The sequence below is a fragment of the Neomonachus schauinslandi genome, chromosome 5 (assembly GCF_002201575.2).
Source record: "Neomonachus schauinslandi chromosome 5, ASM220157v2, whole genome shotgun sequence".
Taxonomy (NCBI): domain Eukaryota; kingdom Metazoa; phylum Chordata; class Mammalia; order Carnivora; family Phocidae; genus Neomonachus; species Neomonachus schauinslandi.
The window spans coordinates 153,081,006-153,108,305 of NC_058407.1; the positions used below are offsets into that span (position 1 = coordinate 153,081,006).

At 42.4% G+C, this 27,300-nt stretch overlaps 1 protein-coding gene across 1 annotated transcript in view; it reads right to left on the reverse strand.

The window, feature by feature from the left end:
- DNAH3 (dynein axonemal heavy chain 3) overlaps positions 1 to 26,954 on the reverse strand; it is a 168,408-nt gene extending 141,454 nt beyond the window's left edge. The window contains exons 1-13 of the mRNA XM_021692238.1: positions 26,925 to 26,954; positions 22,927 to 23,031; positions 22,177 to 22,405; positions 19,321 to 19,390; positions 18,545 to 18,719; positions 16,528 to 16,717; positions 14,595 to 14,790; positions 10,853 to 10,978; positions 9,490 to 9,685; positions 7,571 to 7,750; positions 2,656 to 2,792; positions 792 to 897; positions 424 to 602 (exon numbers count right to left, since the gene is read on the reverse strand). Of these exons, the coding sequence (XP_021547913.1) occupies positions 424 to 602; positions 792 to 897; positions 2,656 to 2,792; positions 7,571 to 7,750; positions 9,490 to 9,685; positions 10,853 to 10,978; positions 14,595 to 14,790; positions 16,528 to 16,717; positions 18,545 to 18,719; positions 19,321 to 19,390; positions 22,177 to 22,405; positions 22,927 to 23,031; positions 26,925 to 26,954 (1,919 nt within the window). The remainder of the gene's footprint in view (positions 1 to 423; positions 603 to 791; positions 898 to 2,655; positions 2,793 to 7,570; positions 7,751 to 9,489; positions 9,686 to 10,852; positions 10,979 to 14,594; positions 14,791 to 16,527; positions 16,718 to 18,544; positions 18,720 to 19,320; positions 19,391 to 22,176; positions 22,406 to 22,926; positions 23,032 to 26,924) is intronic.
- Between the last annotated feature and the right edge of the window lie 346 nt (positions 26,955 to 27,300).

Sequence of the window (27,300 nt, forward strand, 5' to 3'; positions counted from 1 at the left end):
GAATGACAGAATCCTCAGACAGCAGAAGCCTGCACAGGAGTGATTCGGGGAGGGGGGTGGGGAGGTAGTGTGCAGTAAGCACCCTGTGTCTCTGAATATGTGCTAGATGGCTGGGGAGAGGGCCTGTGACCTTAGACAGCCAAGCCCACCAGGTGGCATCTCCCTAAAGATGCCTCCAAGAAAGCAAAGGCTGAGGGATAAGAGATGGACAGCTGCAGGATGCTTTCCACCCTCCTGCTCCAAGCCCCACGGTTCACCTTCTGGCCTGAACCTGAATTCCCCGCCAACCTCACTCTAGGGCAGAAACAACTTGAGCTAGAAGTTCTGTCTGGTCATTGCTGGAAGGTGCAAGTTCTGGCCACGTTTTCATTCTCCCGTTCACGCCAAACACTGTTGCTATCTCTCTGTCCACAATAACAGTACCTGGTATTGGTGTCCCGGTTTACGTCCACTTGGAATTGAATCAGACGGTCTTTAAGATTTTGGGCTCGTTCACAGAGGTCATAATTTAGGGTCATGGTGTCAAGGCAGAACATGGCCAAAGGCACGGTAATGTGCATGGATGCAATTTCATTTCTCCGCTTTTTGATGCTACTGATCCTCTGTAGAAAGGAACACAGTCGGTAGCTTGATTTGCCTTTAGCCAACATGCACTTGCCCCCAGCCTCACCCCCAGCCAACCTAGTCCAATGCTGAGCACAACATACACACTAACAAAATACACGGACTACGTAGTGGATTGTCTGCAGTACGTGTCACCAAGATATGAAATATCAAGTGATATTTCCTACCGTCACAAAATCCTCAATTTCATGGTTTTCTTTCAGGAACGCGGTGATGTTTTGTTCTGCCATGTTATCCAATAAGTCATCATACTTTTTGTATACATTTAAGTATCTTCCATAATCGAAGAGCATAAAATCAGACATGCAAATACAGGTCACCAAATCAGATTAGGAAGAGTGGCAAATGAAGACATAAGATCATAAAAATTAGCCCAAGCCAGCAAAGGGAAATAGAATGTGGCAACAAGTATAGTAAACTGGGAATTCAGAACTTTGGCTTCAAATTCCAATTTTGCCACCTCCTAGCTGCATGAACTTAGGCAAGATATTTCTCTTTTCCAAAGATCAGTCTGTTTAGTTTTAAGTGGAAATAGTAATACCTCATAGGACTGTTGTAAGGCTTACCTATAATAATGTACATATAAAGCATCTAATACAATGCCTGATATACAGTGAATATGCAATAAACATTAGTTCCTATCCCTTCTTCCAGCTCTAAAATTCTGTCTAAATTTTAAGATGAAAATTTGGAACTAGTGAACCTAAAAATTTATTGGATAAAATTAAGTTTTCCCTTCTTATCAGATCATGCAAAAATGGCTGGACAGATTTTTCCCAAATTGGAGGATGTATTTGGGAAGCTGTGACTTAAAATAAGTTTGAATTAGGGGCGCCTAGCTGGCTTAGTTCGTGGAGCATGTAACTCTGCATCTCAGGATTATGAGTTTCAGACCCACGTTGGGTGTAGAGATTACTTAAAAATGAAGTCTTTTTAAAAAGTTTGAATTAAAATAAAGATGATATGGGGGCACCTCGATGGCTCAGTCAGTAGAGCATGCGACTCTTGATCTTGGGGTCATGAGCTCAAGCCCCACGCTGGGCGTGGAGCCTACTTGAAAAAAATAAAAATAATAAATAAAATAATAATAAAATGAAATAAAGATGATAATGGAGTAAGCAGAATTAGTTTTGTGGGGGCCCAGTGGTGATCAGGGGACATTTGGCCACATCTGGGGATGTTTTGGGGTATAATGACTGCAGGAGGATCCTCCCAGATCTAATGGGTATAGGTCAGGGATGCTGCTAAACATCCTACCATACACAGTAGCTCCTCACGATACAGAGTTTTCTGGTCTAAAATGTTAACAGAGCCACGGTCAAGAAACCCATGTATCCTGGTTTGCCTGGGACAGCCCAGATTTACACTTGTTGTCCCACGGTAGTTGTTAATAAAGCCCTCTTTGCTCTCAAAGTGTCTCAGTTTGGAAGCTGTATTATATGATACCCCTAAACTAGGGACTGCTCACATGAGCAACTGTGAGATATTCTACAGTATGATGATTAAGGAGCATTCAGATAACTTGTCCTCAATCCCCTTTAATTCCTAAATCCAAAAAGCTCTGAAAACAGAAAGCTGCTTCAAAATTCATTTGATGGCAAAAGCTGGCCTAAACCAATGTGAGGCTACTTGGGTGAATATTCATATTGTTCACTATAGAAATATCAACACATTTAATTAAGAGGAGCTTCCTGAGATCTTGCTGAAGCTGCATCATCAGGTATGATATATGCATTATGTGACTTTTCTAAAATCCAGAAATTTCTAAATGCCAAAACCTGTCTGGCCTAACATCTTTCAGATAATGGAGGTGCACCTGTAATTGAATCTGAATTCTGGCTCATTTATTTATTTGCTGTGTAATATTGGGAAAGCTTCCTCATCTGTAAAATGGGGATAAATAGTAATACCTGTGTAAGTATTGGCTATTCTTACTATGTATGTGTTTCTGATGTGTGGGAACAGTGATCGTGTATTTGATGACAAACAAACCAATACCTAAATGGTCAAATTACAACTAAACCAACTTACTTGTGGGGCCCAACTTGATTTTTCTGATACACCTCAAAGGTTTGATCCACAAAATCAGAAACTAGTTTTTCTTCAGTGTTAATGGTTCCAAGAATCAGATTATAGCCTTTCAACTCTGGGAACAGGACAGATTCCACCTAAAGAACAGAAACCACTTTTGATGTCACAAGACTTCAGACACAAGAAGGGAAATGGCACCAAAATGTAAAATCTTTTCAACAAACACATTTCCAGGGATACCAGCTACCTTTTCACTCTTTTTCCTCTTGGATAGTGCCAGAATCACCCTCCTGTTCTCTTTACCTCTATCCTCTCTCCTCTCCCTGGTTTTGGGTTACTCATCTTTCCCTCATCCTTTCAAGTCTCTGGTCCATGGAGAATCCCCTTGGGCCTCCAATTAGGATGTTAGGTTTCCTTGCTTAAAGTTCACATTCTGAACTTTTCCCACACAGCATAATCATAATTAAATAATGTGTAATGAGCTTATCTGGGTTTGTCATGGGATTAAATACCATGAGGGCGTGGATCGAATCTGACTTCTTCAGTATTGTGAAGGGTCCAACAAGAGCTTGGCACATAGTAAGTGCTCAATAAATACTGTGTGACTGAATGAATATTACAGCAATGCTCCCTGTCCCCCACCCCCATCAGATTTTACTAATGAAAAACTACTAGAGACATGAGTTCTAATTCTGATTCTGCCACTAACTAACCATGCGACCTTAGCTACTTCTCCTCTCTGAACTTCCATTTTCTCATCTGAAGAAAAGGAGAGATACTAGATGCTTCTCTCACCTCAGCGGGAAAAAAAATCTATGGCTTTACAGTCATGAAGCTAGAACAGTTTCTTTTCTGATAATTCAAGTTCTCTAACTTCTTAATGGCATGTGTGTGTCCCTGAGAAATGTTCTCACTTGCATGACTCATGAAGACGTCCAAGTCCCTGCTGGGGACCCACTGCCCTCCCTGTTAAGAAAGCTGATAGTGATTGGTCTCAGAAAAGACTGTCAGAGGGCTCTACTTGGTGACAACAGTTATATACCATGGATGAGAATGCACTGATTTAGAAAGGGGGAAAAGCTAGTGCGAATAGTCTGTGTCCTCCCTCTTTGGACAATCCGAAGGTTTTTAAGCCAGTGGAGGGACAACTTCTTAGCTGTGGCCATACTGAAGACAGTGGTTGAAAGCAAAGATATGGAGGAACTGGCATTGGTCAAGCGTACAGATGAAATGGTTTAGGGACACACAACTGGTACATCTAGGCCATGCAAGAGATTACATGTGGGGAGCATAAGGGACTGTTTCTTGGGAAGAAGTCTTCAGTTGAAAGAGGAAGTAACACCTTTTATTGCCCTTTAAATGTGGCTGGTAGAGCAGTCTGTAAAACTAAGATGAGATCAATGGTGTCTTTTCCAGATAATCACGGTTACCATCTGCTGATCTCCCTGGCTCTCCGGCCCCCGACTTCCTGGTCTTGTCATCACCCTTAGTGCTTACGCCTGCACACTTCTCCAAGTTTGGGATTTCCCTGGCACTTTGAGTGAGAAAGTTCTCCCATCAGTAGAGAGACTGGCCCAAGTAGCCCCTTTCCACAGAAATGTGTGTGTGCGTGTGTGTGTGTGTGTGTGTGTGTGAGTACGTATTTCTGATTATGAAAGTAATGCATTGACATGGCTGCTAATGCTAATTTAAATTTTTTTTAAAGATTTTATTTATTTATTTGACAAAGAGAGCATGAGAGAGAACAAGCAGGGGGAGCAGCAGATGGAGAGGGAGAAGCAGGTTCCCTGGTGAGTAGGGCGCCCAAGGCGGGGCTTGATCCCAGGACCCTGGGATCATGACCTGAGCTGAAGACAGAGACACTTAACCTACTGAGCCACCCAGGCACTCCGATTTAAATTTTCCTTATTGCATTTTTAGCTTTAGAAAACCCTTCCTTATTTCACCCCACCTCATTTTATTTATGCCTCTCATTCCCCTCTTTTCTTTTTTCTTTTTTTTTTTTTTTTAAAGATTTTATTTTTTTATTTGACAGAGAGAGACACAGTGAGAGAGGGAACACAAGCAGGGGGAGTGGGAGAGGGAGAAGCAGGCTTCCCGCCGAGCGGGGAGCCCGATGCGGGGCTGGATCCCAGAACGCTGGGATCATGACCTGAGCCGAAGGCAGGCGCTTAACGACTGAGCCACCCAGGCGCCCCCCCCCCGCTTTTCATTTCAATCAGTATTACAACATCCATGTTTCAATTTTTTTGCTAAGACAAGTATTTTCTAATATTTACTTTGGTTTCCTTTAGTAACCGTCTCATAAATAGGCTTCCCTTCTGCACCTTGAAACTGTTATTTTCAAAACCTCATGCTGACATTTTGTCCAACTTTTAAAGTTTATGTTTAGGGGGGTGCCTGGCTGGCTCAGTCGGTGGAGCATGGGACTCTTGATCAAGAGCCAAGATTGTGAGTTCAAGCCCCACGCTGGGTGTAGAGATTACTTAAAAATAAAACCTTAAAAACAAATAAATAAAGGGGTGCCTGGGTGGCTCAGTCGTTTAAGTCTGCTTCTCCCTCTCCCTCTGCCCCTCCCCCCACTCGTGCTCCCTCCCTCACTTGCTCTCAAATAAATAAAATCTTAAATAAATAAAATAAAATGTATATTTAACCATAAAAAAGGCAGGTCTGGTAGGGGTTGGGGATACTGTCTACCTGTTGCTGTTCTTAGATATTCTTTTTTTTTTTTTTTTTTAAAGATTTTATTTATTTCTTTGACAGAGAGAGACACAGTGAGAGAGGGAACACAAGCAGGGGGAGTGGGAGAGGGAGAAGCAGGCTTCCCGCCGAGCAGGGAGCCCGATGTGGGGGCTCGATCCCAGCACCCTGGGATCACGACCTGAGCCAAAGGCAGACACTTGAAGACTAAGCCACCCAAGCACCCCTGTTCTTAGATATTCTTATTAGATATTCAACCTGAGGGGCTATTCTTTCAACGTTTTAATACCCAGTTCAGAGATAAAATAGTCTGAGGAGTTTGAGGTAGGAGCCAGCGCTGTGGGCATTTCTCGATGGAGAATGCTGAGCCTGGGCTGCTTTTCCACACAGCTTGATAAAGTCCCATTGGCATTCACCCGGGCCTAGCTTTCAACCCAAGGACACACTGTGACCTGTGACTCTATCTTCTTGCCATGACAATCCACTAAATCTACTACCAGCCCTGCTCAGTGTTTGCTGGAGCAACCACATGAGCCCTGGGCTCTCCTAGCCCAGCTGCTTGCAAACATTGCTAATCAACAGCAGTGAGAGAGAACTCGAGTGGTATGTACTTTATCTGTCCCCAAGCCCCACACTTATCCTTCCAAATTACAGGGTCTTCTGTTTCATTTCCTTCCTAGGGATATGGATGGTAGGAGAGTTGCCCACTCTTTCGTCCCCCTCCACACACCCAGTTTTCTTGTTAACCAGGCTTGGTTGGGTTCGAAACCCCAAATTTAGAGTTATCTGGTGAAACTGACTAGAGCATTTGGCCTCATGTGCTGCTCTACATGCCCCAACTCTCATCTTGAGCTCTTAGAATCCTCTAAGTACAAGACTACATCACACATAATGCCTGGGGAGGGACGGGGTGGGGAAGAAGAAGAGAGAGAGAGAAAAACATCCCACAGTTCCCTTCCCTATGTGGGGCTGGACACTGGTCTTGCAACATCAACCACCCAGAGGGAAATAGAAGATAGATCACAAAAGAATCACACTCATGTGGGTGATCCTGCCCAGCACTAAAAGTCTGCTAAGTGTCTGGAATATGATTAGCAATGCCACCCTGGAAAGGAAACTGGAAGGGGCTTGGACCAGGAAGGAAAGCTTCCATCTTTCCCTTTGATGCCTTCAGTGGTTAAACAAACAAACAAACATATGGAACTTCAAGAACTAAATTAGATATCATTTTATGAAGATTCTTGGTGAGTTCATGGCATTGTTCCATTGTGAATCAACCCAAGTTGGATATGGCTTGGGAAACATCTACCCCTTTGAAGTTGGATCATGGCGGGCTGGGGGGAGGGGGGACTCTACTTGCTCACAAAGTAATTTTTTTTTTTAAAGATTTTATTTATTTATTTGATAGAGACATAGTGAGAGAGGGAACACAAGCAGGGGGAGTAGGAAAAGGAGAGGCAGGCTTCCCACTGAGCAGGAAGCCCGATGCGGGGCTCGATTCCAAAACCCTGGGATCATGACCTGAGCTGAAGGCAGGCGCTTAACGACTAAGCCACCCAGGTGCCCCACAAAGTAACTCTTAATGCTCTTATTAAAAGCACAATTCTTGGGACACTTGGGTGGCTCAGTTGGTTAAGTGTCTGACTCTTGATTTTGGCTCAGGTCATGATCTCAGGATTCTGGGATCAAGCCCCACGTCAGGCTCCATGCTCAGGGGTGAAACTATTTGAGATTTTCTCCCTCTCCCTCTGCCCCTCCCTGGCTTGCATGCTCTCTCTCTCTCTCAAATAAATAAATAAATCTTAAAAAAAAAAATAAATAAAAGTAGGGGCGCCTGGGTGGCTCAGTTGGTTAAGCATCTGCCTTCAGCTCAGGTCATGATCTCAGGGTCCTGGGATTGAGCCCCACGTTGGGCTCCCTGCTCAGCAGAGAGTCTGCTTCTCCCTCTGCACTTTTCCCCCTCATGCACTCACTAGCTCTCTCTCAAATAAATAAAATCTTTAAAAAAAATAAAAGCATGATTCTCAAATACATGGGCATTTCTTTATGGCCCAAATCTTTCGGGGGTTAAGGGAGGCATACTCCCCTTTACTTTGGTATTTATCTCCCAAAGTAAAACTCCCCTACCTGAATCCTTGTACAAACAGCCATTTTAAATTTATTTTAGTCAATAAGTAAATAAAAGTATAAACAAATGATTAAGTTGATACTATACCTTGGGGATCTCCCTAGAGCTCTTAATAATTTCCAAGAAAGAGTTGTGTATTAACTCCCAGCAGTCATCAAAAGATGGATTAAAGACAATAATGGGTTCACTGACTTCAAGTTTGATCATGATTAGCTGAGGCATGAAGAACTCCACCTCTTGGTAGGGCTCCTCAAAATCATTCCCATCCTTTAGGAGACATTAAGATATGGTGGCTGTCACAAGGTGGGGCCTTCCAGAATCAAAGGAGTGAATTTTACCCATTCACAGTATGACACAAACACCAGAAAAGGAAATGCAGAGTCTCACACACTGTTCATGTTCAAATAAGGGCTAGGTATGGCTTAGCCCACCCTGAGCTCATCCACTCTCCCTTCCCCAAAGCTTTTATTCAGTATGCTTACTTAGCTTAGAAATTCCTGCATTAGTATTTCCAAATCCTTCCTATCCTTCAAAATTCAGTTCAAAATCACCTCCTCTGGGAAGCCTCCCTGTTCTCCAGCAAGATATAATCTCTTCCACTTCTGAACTTCTAAACTTCCACTTCCTTCATGGTATTTTATCTTTCTCTCTTGCAGAGATGTATATGTACATCTTATCTTCTCTACTCTAATCTTGAGGGCAGGATCTGTGGCTGAACCCTGTACTTCCTCCAAACCATCCAAGACAACATGTAGCACATAGTCGGTGCTCAACAAAAATTTGTTGACAGAATCCAAAAGTAGAAACAGTTATCTGTATGCCTCAAATGGAGCTTGCAGTTGAGTGAAAAGTCTATTTTAAACATTCAAAATGGCAATCTTCCTCTAACGGAAATATTGGCATGGGGATAGCTACAATTCCCTATCAGGCTAGTAATATAAGTTACCTCTCATAAACTACAACACCTAATGAAACTGTCATAGTGTAGCTGTTACAGTACTTGTCTAAGTCAATGATGTTAGACATTTCCAGATCTGTTTGAGGATGACTGATAAACATTGGTTGAACAGTTATCATGCATCAAATACCCATAAATTTCCCCTTCTTTCAGACATATAAATATTTTACTTTTCCCTTTGTGTGGAATTTTAGAGTGGGATTTGTTCCCACATCTGAGTCTTTTCTGCTTAGCAAAGTAGATGATTATAGTGACATCTATAGATTGGTTCTTGCTAGAAAGCTAACATCACAGCCTAAATTCAGCAACATTGGCTTCTACATTTTTTTGAGCAAAAGGTCAATTGTTCATCTTTACTTCATTTGGAAAAACACTTAGAATTTAACCTTTTATAATCAGGCAATTTTATATTTTTATTACTCTTTCTTTTTTAAGGTAAAATGTGCATGTGGTATAAAATCCAAATGAATCTTCCTTAATCCTCAGGCTATCTGAGTTTAGGGGATACTATGAGGTTTTGAAAACCAGGATTCTGTGCTTTTAGCTTTTATTTTGACTTCACTGAAGTAGTTTCATGCAGAAAGTTATTAATTAGGTCAACAAAGCCTTTTGTTTTTAGGAATGCCCCTTTCAAAGACCAAAGAAAAAAGTCAACATCTGCAACGATACACACAATACTCCCTAAATATTAAGCCAAAGATTTATAATAAAACTTTTTCAACTCCTTCCTTTAACAGAGAGGATCAAAAAGTGACCTGTTTCTCTCCTATAAGGGGCATGAATTCCATTTTACTCCATCTTTCTTTAAATATTTTTAACAATTTCCCCACTTATGGAGAACTTGGTCAGTTTAGCAGTAATTATCTCAGGAAAGCATGCTGTGATTCACAGAAATCATTTTCATGAGCTAATAATGACCCGATGTGTGTGGCAATCAAGAATTTTTTTATTTTTTATCCTTGGCTCACAGCTGAGAACCTGCGTGATGAAATTCTGATTGTCCCAGTTGTTTCCCCTCAAATGGGCCTACTGATGGTCCCCTACATACCTTGTGTATCATGAAAAAGGAGACGAGGTCCTCGAGAGACTTAATGACCAAGTCCCTCAGCTGGAGTGACATGAAGGAAGCAACAGAAGCAAAATATTCCTCAATGTTACGAGAGGAGTCATAGTCACTCTTGGGAGCAAAATGGACCCACCGCTCCTTCTGTGAAATGAAAAGCTGGGCACAGGTGGGTATCCACCTGTAAAGACAGGAAGGCACCCAAGTAAGAAGCTCTTCTGAGCTCGGAGAAGTCCAATCAGACATTCCCCACTCCCTGTGACCAGGCAGATCTAAGCAGCTTTCCAAATTGGTATTTTCATATCCCTGGCTACGTCACCTGCCAACATCCCTTTCCTGGGAAGAAAGTAGTAAGATTTGAATTGATAGACTACTCTTCCATTAGCAATACCCAATTACACAAGGGATGCTGGTGGCGTGTCCTGCTCCAAGAGTCTCTACTTTCTTCACTATAATCAGAGATTGTGGTGAAGGGGCAATAAGGAACTGGAATGTTCTGTCCAACCTCTCTCCCTGGCAAATGCCTGGCCTCTGTTCAGACGTTATAGGGGGAAAGAGAGAAAGAGGAGAAAAAGAAGAAAACGTAAGAAGAGAAACTCCAGTATGACAGTAGCTGCTCAGAAGTTGGGACTAGAAATAAGAAAAGCAAAACAAGAAATGGAGGCCTCCTTGTTCTTTCTTCCTACTTCCCCCAATTTCTAATTCCCATTGGGAACCACTGGCCTTTTCATCCTATCACTTTTCTGATTTCTAGAAAAGTATTCCTCTAACAACCAGAAAAGTACTAGGAACAGCCATAGTTCTAAAGACAATAACTAGGATATTTATTGAGCAGCTACTATGTGCCAGTGGTTGTGTATACATTGTCTCAGATAATAAAAACCCATTGGTAGGTATTATCACCATCATTTTACATAAGGGGATTTCTCTGGCTCTGGACACAGTCCTGCATGCATTTGCAAAAGAAAAAGGAATCATCTAAGTGACTGAAACCTCCCTAACCCTGGAACCTTGCAGTGTTTATCTGGGCCACCTGAACACAAGTCATTCAAATGCACTGTCGTGTAACCTAGCAAAGCCTAACCGACTTCAGAGGAAGGGAAGGGAAGTGGTACCCCCAACAAGGAATCATAATGAGAATTTCAAAAAGGCAGAGGGAGACCAGGAGTGAGGGCTGAAGAAGAGTGGACATGGGGAGACACAAAGACTGTCGGCGGATGGAACGTGGACGGAAGGGGAAAGAGGAAGAGGTCAGTGGGAAGTCAGCAAACTGTCCAACCTCCAGGCTGGGAGACTCAGAGAGTTTATAACACTGTGATGTAGTCCCATTCTGAGGCCAGATACTGACTTGTTGAGAAGAATTTGGCGTGCTTCCATGCAGTGTTTCTGGATCACATCCCAATATTCGTGAGGCTGCAGAGGCAATTTTCCTGCCAGTAATTCTGCTGTTCGAACAAACCTGAGGTCTCTAAATCTGCCAAAAAGAGAAGGAGAAACATCCTGGGCCAAGAAGACACTTAAAAAATGAATTCTGTAGGATAAGTTCAAAGGGCATATATCCTTTTTTTTTTTTTTCAAGGAGAGTAAAACTAATTATATCTGAAAAATCTGAGAGTCTGAGGAGAGAGTAGAAAGTCCAGAGGAACCTTGCAAAGAGTAGACAGATGAGCCAACTCAACTGGTGTTTGCTGAGCCTTCCTATGTGTCCTGCTCTGGGTAAACCATCTGGGGAGTGGGGTTTTGGCACCAACCTGGTATTTGCCTGGCTGGGAACTGGGATGTCAAAGGGACAAATCAAAGTTCTTTAACAGTGAAGACAGAGAAGACAAGTCAAGAGAAGCAACACCTTCATGATCAAGTGGGTTCCATCTAATCCTCAATGTGGCCCCCAGGTGAGCTACTCAGGACAACTTAAAGGACTGCTTTGTTCTAAACAAACACAAAACCCCCCTATAGACCTACCCTCAATGGCTAGCAGGCTCACCAAGACACACACAGTATCCCTTGGCATAGTGCCTTACATAATGCAGGCACACAATAGCAACCTGTGGATTGAACACATGAATCTCCTTCCTAGCAACCTGTGGATTGAACACATGAATCTCCTTCCACCTTTTCCTATGAGGCTCTTATCTTCTCCTATTTCTCTCAGATCAATGGATGTGTTGTCCTTTACCATATTCCCTGAGGCCTCTTTTAGCTCAGAGGGCCACCATATCTCTTCCTGATGTCTACCCCATTCATTTATAAATCACTCTTTTAAATCATCACTGCCTTTCACTTCCCCAATTAGATCTTTGCTCACTTCCTTAGCTCATCTCATTTCTTGCTTCCCATTTTCATCATCCACTGGAACGACCTCCTGGGTACTTTTCGTCATCCTTCTTAAGTCCCACAGCCTCCATTTCTATTCCTTCTTGGTGGAGGTGGTGAACTTGGTGCCCATCTTGTTTGGCCAGTCACAAAGCACTATTAGGGAAGGAAGAATAGAACCCGAGACCTCCCTCACCACACATTTGATATCCAACCCAAGTATGGCCCTTGTCACCACCTGGAAATTACATTACTTATCTTTAATTCAGTCCTTACAAACTTCCTACAGTGGCTCTTGAGACCACAACTCTCATTCTGGCCCCCAAGCCCCTTACCCTTCACCGATCACTAGGTGACTTCTTAGAATTTTTTTAAATTAAATCATGCAGGTCACAGAGAAAAGCTGTCTGTATCATTTCCTTAACAAATCTTTCTCATTGTTGTTTTTTGTTGTTGTTGCTGTTCAATGGACAAAAATCTTCTAAATGGTTTTGGTTCACTTTTGCTTTTGTTGCCTATATAATCTTTAGGGAACCCCTAAAAACAAGGGGTAAGGATCCTTTCTTTTCAGAAGCTATAATAATTTGCCATCTTCACTACATGATCAAGTTAAATGCACGTGTATGTGTACATCTTCTCAATAGTGAGCATTTGGCAAATTTTACCATCCCTGAGACTGAACTTTTTTGTTAATTTCCAGGATATTTTTTGAGGCCATAAAAATGCTTATAGTTAAAGCTGTACCTTCATTTATTGAACAACTACTATATGCCAAAACTATTCTAAGCAACTCATCCAACAAACACCATGAGGTATGTACTATTATTATTCCCATTTTACATATAAACAGGGACCTAGAGAGAGTAGCTTCCCCAAAACCACACCATTCGTTACTGACAAAGCAAGAACCAGAACCTAGGCAGTATAGTTTGGGAGCCCATTCTGTAAATTATTACCCTACACTTCTGCCTCATTAGAAAATTACTTTTTTTCAGTGTCCTGACTGGTACCTCCAATGATTTAGAAAACTGAATTCAGTCAAAAGAAGGGAATGTGCTTATTTCTTACCATTGGTGGGCTCTGTGCCAGCTTGACTTCCCCCTCAATTCTCTTTGGAAATATAGGTACAACTAAGAATGTGATAAACAAGTAAGTTCTCCAAGTAACAGGGCTCCCTTAAGACTAAACACATTTGAAGCTACAGAGCCTTCCCAAAATAAAATATCTGAGCTACTGGTAAGTTCAGCCAATCAAAATTAAGTAAGCATATTTGCCTCTAGTTTTTCTTTTTTTTTTTTTTTTTAAAGATTTTTTTTTATTTATTTATTTGACAGAGACAGAGACAGCGAGAGCAGGAACACAAGCAGGGGGAGTGGGAGAGGGAGAAGCAGGCTTCCTGCTGAGCCGGGAGCCCAATGTGGGACTCGATCCCAGGACCCTGGGATCATGACCTGAGCCGAAGGCAGTCACTTAACCAACTGAGCCACCCAGGCGCCCGCCTCTAGTTTTTCTAATAAAAACTCAGATGGTGGCAACTCATCATGTCATCAGCCTGACCTTTCAGTGAACTCTGGGTGGCCTCATTCTCCCACCAGGATTTACATCTCCCTTGATGGACCGCACCCCCCCCCCCCCCAAATGACAGTCTTTCTCTGCAGGTGATGAATGGATAAACTGAACATGGTGTAGCCATGCAGTGGGGTAATATTCGGCCATAGAATGGAATGAAATACTGATACATGATTCAATGTCAGATGAACCCTGAAAACATGATGCTAAGCAAAAAGCAGCCAGACACGAAAGGTCACATATTGTGTGATTCCATTTATATGAAGTGTCCGGAATAGGTTAAATCTGTAGAGAGAGAAAGCAGATTAATGGTTGCCAGGGGCTGAGTGGAAGGGAGAAAGGGTGGGGGTGGGGGACTGCTAATGGATACGGCATTTCTTTTTGGGATGATGAAAATATTTTTGAATGACAGTGGTGAGGGTTGGACAAATATGTAAGTGCACTAAAAACTATGGCGCTGTGCACTTCATAAGGCGAATTTTATGGTGTGTGGATTATATCTCAATTTAGAAGAATGAAGGGGAAAAAAAAGTGGCTCCTATATTCTCTAAACTCCTTCACTTGCTGTGGCCAATTTAGTCATTGATGAACATAACAGACCCCTGCTTGCCATCCCTGTGCTGGCACTGAGTTACCTAAGGAATAAGACTCAATCCCCCCCCATATGTCTCGGAGGCTAGAGAGAGACAAACTAGCACACACACAATTGTAATTCAGTGTGATACATGTCCTCTTGGAGGTAATGGCTCATTCACACCTAGTGGGTACTTACAGTTTGTCGGGCACTGTTCTAAGTACTTTGCATGTATTAAGTTATTTATTCCTCCTACCAACCCTATGAAGCAGGAACTCTTATTATCCTGAATTTAGGGATAAGGAAAGCAAGACACAGACAGATGATGTAACACACCTGTATTACCTAGGAAGCGGCAAAATTAAGATCTGGGCTCGAGCAGCCGGCTCCGAGTCTGAGCTCTTTACCAGTATGAGCCAGGACTTAGAGACAGGGTCAGGGTGTCACGGGAGCATAAAGAAGGGTCACTTCACTGCGTGGAGAGCTGTCACTTACAGTTCCTATGCACTTTGGGTCTAGGATTTTTGTCATCTCCCTTCAAGGGCAGGGCTACCCCCACTGTGCCCAGCATAAGATACTGTCTTTTGTGGGCAAACAATAAAGGGAAAGAAAAGGGAGGGGAGGAACTTCTTACTCTTTAAACCATAGTTCTTTCAGGCTGAGCATCATGGGGTTCACCGTGTGCAGATGCTCCTCATTCCACTTCTTGGCATTCCTGTAGACGCTGTGCCAGGGCACAGGGGCCCGGATTACTCTTTGAGGAAACATGTGGGGAATGTTCTCGATGAAGAGTCTTTTTCTCTCTCTTGGGTCCATGAGGATGTAATCAACTATATAAGCAACAGAGCAAACACTGTTAGTAAGTAGGGACCTTGAACACTCTGTGCTCTTAGGTGCAGCACTTAGAATGTAAATGAGCCTCTGACCATTTACACTGATAATCCCCATTATGTTGATAATCCCCTGGGTATAACTAAATCGGGGAAGCTCCACTCTGTTGGTGTGTCTTCTTTCTGAGATGTTTCATGGAGGACTGCAACTTCACAGTCTGAGGCTTAGAACCTGGGGTTGAGCTCTACTAGGATATCTAGTATCATGTATGACAATGAACTAGTATTTGCTGATGCCTCATTCTTATTAATTGATTTCTCACACCTAAGCAGTCACACAAAAAATTCAATGCAACAGATGACACCAGATACTTAGAAATGGAAATTTAGGGGTACCTGGGTGGCGCAGTCAGTTAAACGTCTGACTCTTAGCTTCAGCTCAGGTCTGACCTCGGGGTGGTGGGATGGAGCCCTGCGTTGGGCTCTATTCTCAGCAGGGAGTCTGCTTTGGTTTCTCTCTCCCTCTTCCTCTGCCCCTCCCTCTCGCTCTCTCCCTCCCTCTCTTCCCCTCTCTCTCTAAAATACTAAATAAATCTTTAAAAAAAAAAGGAAATTTAGAGACCAAATACTTCACATGCTAAGGAGAGAAAGATTGGTAAAAGCTTCACAGAGGAAGTGACATTTGAGCTGGACTGGGAAGAATGAGTAGGAATTAGCAGACAGGATAGGAAGGGAAGAGCACAGGGATCAGAAGGAACAGCATGTAATGAAGTGCAGTTCTATGACTTTTGTAAAACATGCTCAAGGTGCTGTGAATTATCTTGGGGTAGAAATATCAGATGCAAGTGGTAGAGTTCAAGGTGATAAGACTGCAGAAGTAGGGTGAGGCTGGAATTTGAAGGACTTTCCATGTTTATCCTTACAAATTTGGTTCTATCCTGGAGTAGACAAGAGGCCATTACACTGACACCATTAGAAAGTTAATTAGGAAATTAAAAATAACTAGACAACCTGGTAAAGGCAGCTATTGTCCAGATAAAATAGGAAGGTGAGGAACTCATATGATCACCACTCCCCTTTGATGTGTTTCTCACATTACTCACCATCATTAAATATTTCCCAGTGACCTACTGTGTGTACAAGACACGGGCCAAAGGATGAAGGGGAGCTATGATCAATAACATGTTCTTCACCATCAAAGAACTGACAGTCTAACACGGGAGCCAAGACCCACAAGAAATGAAAAGACAACACCATTGTTAGATCATGGAAGAGAAATAATGGCCCAGGAGATTTCCAAAGCAGGGTGAGTTGAAAGTAGAGACAAGAAGTGCTGTGAATGCAGAGGATGGAGGGATCAGTGAGGGCTGCAGAGACAGAAAAATACTTAAGAGGCAGGTCTTGAGCTAGATTTTAAAACTTGAGTAGACTTTTGCTATTCCTAGTGCTGCCCTGGGGTGAGCAGCATCCACAGCTCCTGGGAGCTTGTTAGAAATGCAGGCTCTCAGGCTCCACCCCAGATCTGTCTAATCAGAATCTGCATTTTTCACAAGATCCCCATGCGGGTGCACATCAAAGTACAGGAAGTGCTAGTGTCGACATGAGTGATGTGGGGGAGAGTATTTGAATGAAAAGGATATTTTTGGCATTTTCGGAGGAACCAGGGTGGACTGATAGTGAGAGAAAGATGGTGCCCTCCACAAGGGAGCCCCTTGCCCCATTTACACCCAGCCTTACCAGTGCTTTTCATGAGGCTACTATAGTAGTCATTTTCCTTCTCCTTCACCAGGGCGATCATCAGGGGTTCCAGGAAGGGTCTTGTCAGCAGTGTGTTAGAAATCAGCTTTGAAATCCGATGCATCACTTCATCCTCCTCGGGGGCAATCATGTCTTTTTGGATGCCATTGGTCAAATAGTAATAGTACCTCTTCCATAATGCAAGATAATGACTGTGATTGGTTAACTGTGCCTACCTGCCCACACCTGTTAGCCTCCAAGAGGCCCTGTTCACACAGCACTCATCCCCACCCTTCACCCCCTACAATCAGGCTTTCTGGGCCCATCGCCACACACTCACTGCAGTGTGATGGCAGGCAAGTGCTTCCTTGACCCTGGAGGATTCAACCAGAGCCACAGAGTTCAGTGGGGTATAAGGATGGACTTGTCAAATGCTATGCAGATAAGAACAGTGGAATGAGTACTAGGCCAGGACAGAGGGAACCTATCTGGTGAACTTTAAGAAGATTAACAAGCTCCTCAAATGGACCCAGTAATTCACCGTCCTCAACAACAATAATGGCCTACAAAGCACTTTGATCCTGTGGCTTGCAGCCACAGTGAGGGAAAGTTCCCCAAAGTCCAAGTGAGACTTATAGTACTTCTAATCTGACCGTGGGCTTCTGAGTTTAGAAAAGCAACACAAACACACAAACTGAACAAAAATGGCCAATGTGATCTGGTGACTTCAGGAAGTTTTGTTTGTTTTGGGCGCTAAGCTGCTGGATAGCTGATTAGCTCTAGAAATGAATACTTTAAGATGGATGAGAAGCACAAAATGTAGGAAATCAGGTTTGACCTTTAGTGACAATCGTCTGTGGTCAGAAGAGGCTGAGCTCACCTTTCTCCAATCTTAAATGGAAGCTCCTTATAGAGAATAAACTTCCAAACTTCCCTCATTGTAAGAACTGCCTGGGGTGGGGAGAGAGGCTCTTATTAAAATGCAGATCCATGGGCCCCACTGAATCAGTTTGGGATTTTTCAACAAGCACCCCGGGTGATTCTTATCTTCAGGCAAGTGTGAGAAATGCTGCCATAGAGACTTTAGTATCAGCCAGAGCTGGTCTAAGTTCTAGTTGTGCCTCTTAATGACTATGTAACCCTGGGCAAGTTGCTTAATCAGACCTCACCCCAATTTCCACACCTGGACAACAGGAATAATCATAGTACCCAGATCTTGAATGGGGTCAAGCATTTAGAGGGTTTAGTATGGAATTTTGCCAATAGCACATACTCAGTCACTAGGATTTTTATTATAAATCATTTTATTATACACTCTATAAACTCATAAGCTATTTGCTCTAAAGTTTTGTTCCTTTTCTTTTAAAATAGGCTAGAAACTCAAAAGTCTACCTAGAACCAAGCAGGTAGTTAATCAATGAAAGTTGGCTGGATGTAAGAAAATAATACAGAATACTGGAGACTTTCATCAACTGGAAAATGTATTTTTCATCTAACAGAAGTAGCTACTTCTCAGCTTCAAATATCTTAATTTTTTTTTCAAAAGAGGTTAGAAATCCAGCTTATGTGAGATTTCCCTCATTTTCAAAACACATCTATAGGCCAAATTCAGCCTATGGTAGAGTTGCCAGATAAAATATAGGATGAAGTGAGATATATTTATACATTTAGTATTTTAGTATAATTTTAAAAATTATTCATTGTATATCTAAAATTCCAATTTAACTAGGTAGCCTGTTTTTTTGTTTTGTTTTTCAAAATCTGGCAACCCTAGCTTATGGGTGAGCATTTTGCAACCTATGTTCTAAGAGGACCCAAAGGTTTCTAAGACTTACTAAAATAATTCACACACACACACACACACACACACAGACCATTATTCAGTAGTCTGTTATGGGGTCTGGACTTTGGTATTTTTAAAACATTCCCTGGGTGATTCTGTTCTCCCCAAGTTTAAAATCACTGAGATGCCAAGAATATTCAGCAAATTGAGAGAAAGGAAGCAATAAGAACGTACCTCTAAGTCTGATTCAGATGGTTGGGTTTCTTTACCTTCTATTTCCATCTCCTGCTGTAACATCACACCAATCTGTTCTTCTGGACTCATTGGCCTGCTTCCTGGAAGGGTCGAAGATGTCACCACCTCCTTCTTTATGGGTGATGAGATTGAGATATTGCAGGCCAGCTTGGTCCTGAAAAGTAGGCACAGCTCAGCCCTTGGTTCTCCGCAAAGGTGCTCTGTGTCAGGTCTACTGTCTTCAAGCTGCTGAGTGTTGCTGTGCAGTGGAAGCCCCTCTCCTCTGTGTCATCTACTAGCATGGGTCCTTCAATGACAACCTCTAACCATGGAACACCCATAGGTATGCTAGAACTGGTTTTGCTCAGTTGGTTTAGTTTTATTCAGAGCCTTAAAAAATTGGGTTAAGGTAAAGTTTTGTTCCTTTTCTTTTAAAATAGGCTAGAAACTCAAAAGTCTACCTAGAACCAAGCAGGTAGTTAATCAATGAAAGTTGGCTGGATGTAAGAAAATAATACAGAATACTGGAGACTTTCATGAACTGGAAAATGTATTTTTCATCTAACAGAAGTAGCTACTTCTCAGCTTCAAATATCTTAATTTTTTTTTCAAAAGAGGTTAGAAATCCAGCTTATGATAAAAAAAAAAAAACATTAATTACTTGGAGTATGAGAATGCTCTGAAATCAAGATGCAGAGCATGGTTTTAATGAGACCACAGACTTCTGTAGTTCAGCTTGGTGTCCTGCAATCCCCAACACCCACAAGGACACTTACCTGGTGGGATCCTCTTTGTCTCTAGGGGAGAACTTTCTTTTCTTCTTGTTGGGTTCTGAAGAATAGTTAGCTGCTAGAACAGTGGAGAAGAAATACATCAGGGATGGCCAGTAGCCTTGGGCCAACCTTTGTCCATAGGGACATGCTCTCAGGACAGTCCCAGAGCATACTAAGAGGAGTAGACTTGGCGCAGTGGGATGAGGCAGGAGATGGGCCATCTGGTCCCACATGCACCACTAAACATCTGTGTGACTCTGAAGAAGTAATTTCAACACTCCAGGCCTCAGCTTCCCCCAGTGTGAAATGGAGCTGCACATACCTTCCATTCATTCATACAACTGACAAGTATTAATAACTGCCTACTTGATTCACTCACTAATCCTATATGCCCTATTTTCTAAACATTGGAACTTACTGTTCAATGTTTTCCTTTAAATAGGTGCAAACTTTTAAACTTAGTATATTTATTTTAAAGGAAATACTACCTGATTATTACAAATAGAAAAACCAATATCATTTGCAGTAAATACAAGGTAACTATGAATGAATTCAGTAAATGATATAAAAACTATATTAGTAAACTTTAACTAGATACTGTAACTTGCTTAAGTCTTTAGCCTAAAACAATTAACAACAGAGAAGTGTTAAAGACGTAATATTAAATTGACATTTTGACAGAATCAGAGAGAACTGAAGACTCCTAATCTAGATGTATTCTGAGTTCATACTTTGAGCTCCTCCTATTCCAAATACAACAAAAACAGACTCTTTAAAAATCAAAAAGACATTACAATATTCAACAAGATGTTTTCTATGTGGACCAAAAATGCACAGAATATGAAGTAAAAGTTATAAACTTGGCTTCTGTGCCAAGAGCAGGGAGTAGTTAGGTATTTGATACCTGGGGGAGTAAGAGAAGCCAGAAACACTCTATAATTGTAGGGGACTGGCACTAGGCTCACAGCATAAAGCCAGGACTGTCTTATTGGCGCTTGGCTCACAGCATAAAGCCAGGACTGTCTTACCCATGAAGACATAGCAGATAAAGCACAGGGATCCTCAATTCATAAGGAAGCCAGAGACAACAGAGAAAGACTGATAAGAACGAGGCCGAGCTTCACACAGCTCAGGGACCACATCTACAAGATCTAAACATCACCTTAGGATGGGAGTTCTAAACCACCAACATAAGGTCTGGTACCAGTTTGAGGTCCTAAGAGGACAGATGAAGCATAAGAACAAAAAAGTCAGATTAAGAAGGATGTGTCAAAAGGATACAAACTGATTACATTTCTAAGTGAAAACAAGCAAAACTAATCTATGGTGACAAAAATCAGAAAGTGGTTACACTGGAGTGGGATGGTATTGGGTAGGAGAGAGAACTCATTGGCAATGAGCACAAGAGAACTTTCTCTAGTGATGGAAATGCCCCATATCCTGTTTAGGTGGTGGCTATATGTTTAAACAATTGTCAATACTCACAATACTCACTGAACTGAACACCTAAGATCTATGCATCTTATTGTATGTGAATCACACCTCAATAAAAACAATGGTGGGGGGGAAGCATGTACCAAGAAGGGAAAAAACTCTCGACGCAAGCCTGGAAACTAAAATCCCAGAACATGTGAGAAAAATAAATACTAAGAAAGATAGCTAATAAACTCAACAATCAAGGGATAGATTCACAAAGTGAAAACAGTACAGCATTACAAACATTGCTCCAAAATAAATGTTTAAGATCCTCCCAGGAATATTGAAAGAGCTATGCCCACAAGAGTAAAATGAGAAATTGGCAGAGGTGACACTCATGAGTAGAACCAATTAGAAAATCTGAAAATGTAGAGATATCATCATGAAAATAAAAAAAAAAAACATTCATTAGACGTGATAAACTCAAGGCCCAACGGAGTTGAAGAGCCAATTAGTGAATTAGAAGATACATCTAAGGAACTCACCCAGACACAGCACAGAGAGAAAAATGAAAAATATGAAAATAAGTTTGAGACAGAGGGCAGATGAAGAGGCTCCAACACACGTTGTAGTTAAGAATTACTGAAGGATAAGCAGATTTAAGTGTACCCAGCAGGATTAAATAAATTAATACATATAAAGTACTGTGGTAAGCAGCTTCCAAGATGGCCCCCAGTGATTCCCCACTTCCTGGTATCATGCTCTTGTGCATGTGGGCTAGACCTAGTGACTCACTTCTAACAAATAGAATACAGCAAAAGCGGTAGGATGTCACTTCCAAAATTGAGTTCCCAAAAGACTCTGGTATCTGTCTTTTTGGCTCTCTTCTCTCTCTTGCTCTCTCCCTTGTTCCCTGTGAGGGAAGCCAGAAGCCATGTTGTGAGCTGCCCCATCGAAAGGCCCATGTGGCAGGAAACTGATGTCTGTGGCCAACAGCCACCAAGGACTTGAGGACCTGAGTGGTCATGGAAGAGGATCCTTCCCTGGGTGCCTGTAGATGACTGTGGTTCTGGCTGACACCTTGACTGCACCCTTGTGAGAGACCCTGAGCCAGAACCATTCAGGTAAGCCATGCCCAGATTCTTGCCTCATAGAAACCGTGAGACAATAAATACTGGTTGTTTTAAACCGTTAAGTTTTGGGGGTAATTTGTTATGCAGCAATTAATAACACAAGTGTTTGGTGTGTGGTAAACATAAGGGATACGGCATATGGTAAATATAATGTTAGCTATTACAATCATTCTTGTTTCATGGATGAGGAGACTGAGACTCTATGAGGTTATCCAAGGTTGGCTGCAGCAAGCAAAGGAGCCAGAACTAGAACCCAGGACTAAAAATCCCACCCAACGCCCCATTCTGAGCTGGTATGGCACATTGCTACAAATACCTAATGGCAGCCCCTGAATCATCTTTTCCCTAGGGACATTGATGGTGACTGGCTGGTAAACCTTCAGCAGGTCCTTCAGCTTCAGGTCCTGGGCCATCAAGGAGTAATTGTTGGCAATGGAGTCACTGGGGCCACGGTAGTGGTGCTGCTCTTTGAAGGGTGCAGCCAGGGTCCACGATGTGCGTTGCATCAAGGGGGGATAAAAGCTGTGCGACATGACCGTCTACAAGGGAAGAAACACAGAGGAGTATGACACGGGGGAAGACACCTCTGGAGTAGCTTAAGCTCCACTCACATGGACACTCAGGGAGTCCTGCATGCCTTACGCTGTTTCTACCTTCTACAAACTCAGGAAAATGCTTCTTGGATGGTCACCAGTTGCACTTCTCTGTCCCCTGTGAGCATGATTTCTGACGTCAAGGACAATAGCTGGCTTTCAATAAATGGTATATTTGTGAGTCAGGTAATTTACTTCTATTGTCTTTATTCTTTATGGACATGGCTATAGTGTAGAAATAATGGAAGATGCAGAAGTTCAGAAAGGTTCAACAACACAGCAGGGAAGGGAGAAGGCTGGATCCTAACTCACCTTTGTGCTACTGGATAGCTTTTTTTCCCCCACACAGCTGGAGACTTTTCTGGTAGCAAAAGTGACCAAAGCGCCATTGATCCCACTTGTCAAGTCTTACTGTCTCCCTGCCCCCGGGGAGTACCAGCAGAAGAGCAGTAGCCAGGTGAACATACCTGATAGAGTTCAGATGGTTCCTCTTTAGCAGAAGCAGGCAGAGGGGGCAGCTCTGGCCGTGTCTGGGAGTGGCTCATGTGATGTATCGAGTCACTCTTGGTGATCTGTAAGAAATGGGAACAAAGCCACTCTTTAGGAATTAGGCAAGATTTCCAAACCTCTAGGTTGGCATGGAGTAAAAAGATCCCCAAGAAAGGGGTTAGGTTACAGAGTTCTGCCCACTAAACACCCTTCTCACCCCCATCCATCCATGGTGTAGGTTTCATTTTTTAAATTAGCAGTCTGTCTCTCCTCCAGTGTTTTCTCCTTGGCTACCCCTCTATGAGTAAATTAACATATATTTTTCCCCTGGGGAGACCCCAAGTTACCCTATCCTGGGTCATGATTCAAGGGGCTAACTTTAAAAAATGGACTGTTGCATTTCACCAAATACACAATTCCAAATAGAAATTGGCTTACGCAGGGGCATTGTACTATCTGTGTGTTAAACACATGCATGAGCAACTCTCTGCACTTCCTGTGAAAAGAAAAAAAATATCACTTACACGGTGTGGGTATCTAAGTCCACCAATCCATTCAGTGAATGTGCACTTAGGGGTGACCCTCAGGTAGGGGTGAACATGTGGCTCCAATGGCCAGTCTCAGTTCCCAAGCACCTCTCCTGAGCAGAGCCGAAAGTGACTGCAGTGTTGAGCAATTCCGTGTGTGTTTCTGTCCTAGGACCCAGCCCCTACATGCATGATCACTACTTATGTGGGGCTGTGATGGAGAAAGTGCAATGGGTCCCAACATAGAGGAAAACTGCAAGGCTGGACTTACTGAGAGGTGTTTCTACACAGCACTTTAAAGATGGTTTAAGGGATTTTCAAGGGCACTTTTGACTGTCCATGATTTTTCACTTTAGGCAATGACTTTGGACTGAACTCTGTAAGATGAGACATTACTGGATTGATTTGATTTACTTGAGTCAGCAAATTATGTCATGCAGGGTACCTGACAGGGGGTCGCAGATAGGGGGTATATGAAGCAGATGTTAGCCACCCTCATGTCCTAACCAACTGCTCACCGATGACTCAACCTCAGAAAATAGTGACAATAACAACAACAACAACACCACTATCATTATTCTGAATTATTTTGTTCTAGGCACTGTACAGCCTTATGACAGTTTTTTATACCCACATTCAACCTGAAGAAACTAAAGCTCAGAGAATATAGGTAACACATCCTAGCCACACAGAGGTGCTTTTAAATACACATGACTCTGCATCCCAACACATTGGGAATAGCAAGTATCACTAATATGACAAGTTACTTTAGGAAGGTGTTGATCTTAAAATTAAATGAAGACATGCAAACTCATAAACAAAGATGCAAGCCTGAGATCTTTAAAAACATACAACAGGCCCACTGGTCTAATGGCCTAATCCAGTTATTCTCAAAAATTGTGGCACATTAGACTCACCAACAGAACTTCATTAAAAATAGGGTTGGTTGGGCTTCAATTTAAACAAAGACCCACAGACCTTGTTGTTTTTAGCTTAAAGAATTCATTTTGTTGATTTAAATAACTCTGTCTTTCTCCTCTTGACCTCAATTTTAAGGATCTAAGAATTGATCAATTATCTCCAAGATGATTTTCGCTACTGAAATTAATATCAGAAGGGCACCTGGGTGGCTCAGTCCGTTGAGTATAAGACTCTTGGTTTTGACTCAGGTCATGATTTCATGGGTGGTGAGATCAAGCCTTGTGTCAGGCTCCATGCTCAGTGGGAAGTCTGCTTGAAGATTCCCTACCTCTGCCCCTCCCCCCCACTCATGTGCATGCACATATGTGCATGTTCTCTCTCTCAAATAAAATAAAATCTTAAGAAAAATTAATATCAGATCTGCACCGATCAGCTGAACAAAATGAGAGAACTCTGGCATCAGACTGAAAGGAACCTGGCCATGCAAAGTGGGTATCACACCATCTGAGGTAGATTCTGGCAACAGCACTTTCAGCACTATGAAGATGTTTATGATTTCCTTCAGGACCCCAGATGTATAACACATACTGATTGATAAGTTACGGCTGCCTGTTTTTCATCTTTGCAGGCAAGAAGGTTTTGTGGTCAGTGGAAATCTTTCCCTTAGCCTAGCTTTTAAATCTGTTTCAAATAAAAATCTTCATTAAAAAAGCAACAAGCAAACACCACAAATTTTGGACATCTTAAGTAACCAACAAAAGTGGTAACGAGTAGCTAACCCCCAAACCCTGACCTTTTGCAGTCGAGGAGGAAGTTAACATTATTCAGGAGGTGCCTTGGCCTTCATGTTTCTGCTCATGGTTGGAGTAAACCTGACATCAGCCCTGACACCAATTGGGAAGTTACTCTTCCTACCAAGAAGTAGAACACAGCCCTAACGGGACATAACTGGCTTTTCTCCAATTTCTGTCTGTACTGTATAATAGGCTGATCCCAGTCCCTGGCTCCAGGAAAGGGCATGTGACACAGGTCTGGTCAGTCAGGGTACTCCATCCTCCTAGACACAGTGATTGCTCAGGGACAGGCTTGTGACCTAAGCTGGGCTGATCAGAGTCTTTCCTGACACTTTCACCAGACCTACCAAGAAAGAGGCACTCTTAACAGTCATCTTTGCCTGATGTGGCAATAAAGCTCTCCTTAAGATAAAGCCAACATAGAAGGAAGCATAACTCCCAGAAGGTGAAAAAGATTGACTCCCAAAGACATCAGCTGGACTCCTGGATCCAATTTGGACTTCTCAGTTACTTAAGCCCAGAGATTCCTTTTTGGGTTTGAGCCAGATTGAATTATATTTATGCTCCTCCATAGTGACAGATGGTCATCCAAGGGGCAGACACTGAGGCAGCTGAATCATCATACAAAGAGATAAGCCATTCTTGGGAAAATAAAGAAAGGAAAACAACATTTTGCAAGAAAGCCAATGTTAAGAATTTTATGGAACATAATAGAGCAGAACCTCTGAAGAACAAATTAAATTTGAGCTAGTTTATTGGCACAGACTAAGACTTATACACACAGAACCATAAATACGCTGAGAGCAAAAAACATCTCAGTGCATGGGACAGGAAAACGTGGGATACACACAGGATCAGCAGATCTAGAAATCAATTCTGGAACAGAACAAACATACTTTTCTTGATTGACCATACCCACCTAAGAATTCTCTGTGGCATCTTCAAGGGGAAAGAGACAGTGATTTTTGTAAGAACTACCCAGTATACAAAATGGTTTGTTAAAAATGTTAATGTTTAAGTGTTTTCTCTGGTAAACTGCAGGGAGTTTTCATTTCATTTCAGTGGATTCAGCCATTATCAACAAATCCACTTTAATTTCATAAAGTTTCAATTTAAAATGCTCCTTTGGGCACTTTAATGTATAGCAACCTAGTGGATCTTGGCTTTTAAAACCAAGATTCTGACACCTAGATCAGGCAGAACTATTACTTTCAGAGGGCTGATTTCTGACTACATATGTTGTTTGCACATTCTTCTTGGAGGCCATTCCCAAATGCTCACCTGAGGACCTGCTGTAACAGGATCACTCAATTCTTAGTTAAAAATACAGATTTGGGGACCCCACTCCAACCCTTCTGGATCAGAACCTTTGGAAGTGAGGCTAAGTCTCTGTTTTCAAGAGGCTGTCTAGGATATTCTGATGTACACCCAGTGTTGAGAATTGTTGGATGGAACAGAACATCTAATGGCCTTGGAAAGGAAGGGAAAGGAACAACAGGTGTCTACTCCTAAAATTTTCACAGCAAAACCTGAGGATGTTCAAAAGCCTAATTCAGCAAAAAGCATATTTCAAAGGACACACATAAAAAGGTGGTAAACACACTTGCTCAGTCAAGGGGATCTGAAATGGCAGTCTATCATTGAAGCGTCCTTCCCCCACCCCCCAATTCCCTACATGTTGAAAATACAGGTTAAAAAAAAAAGAAAGAAATACACCTTAAAATTCACACCTACCTTCTGAGATGAGCAACCCATGTCACTCATGTTGTCCACTCTAATTGACCTATTACAAAATGAATAAAGAGCTCTCAGTTTCTCCGGGGACGATCCTCTCCTACTAGTGGCTCTGAAATTCACACTTCCTTAGAGCATAATGGGGATGACACAGAAGATGGAACTTTCTAAATGTTCTGAAAGCTCTGTTCACAGGGCTGCCTCTCTGAGGTAATAGACTTCGGCCCCCCCGGGGAGTTCCCTGGTAGAAGAAGAAAGAAAGGGAAGCTAGAGAATAAAGGGACAGCATTGGGGTTCTGCTGGGCTTTTCTGCTGTTTTTCCAGCACCTCCTGGTCTGGCCAGTCTTCCCTTCCACTGAGCAGCTCCAAGAGAGGA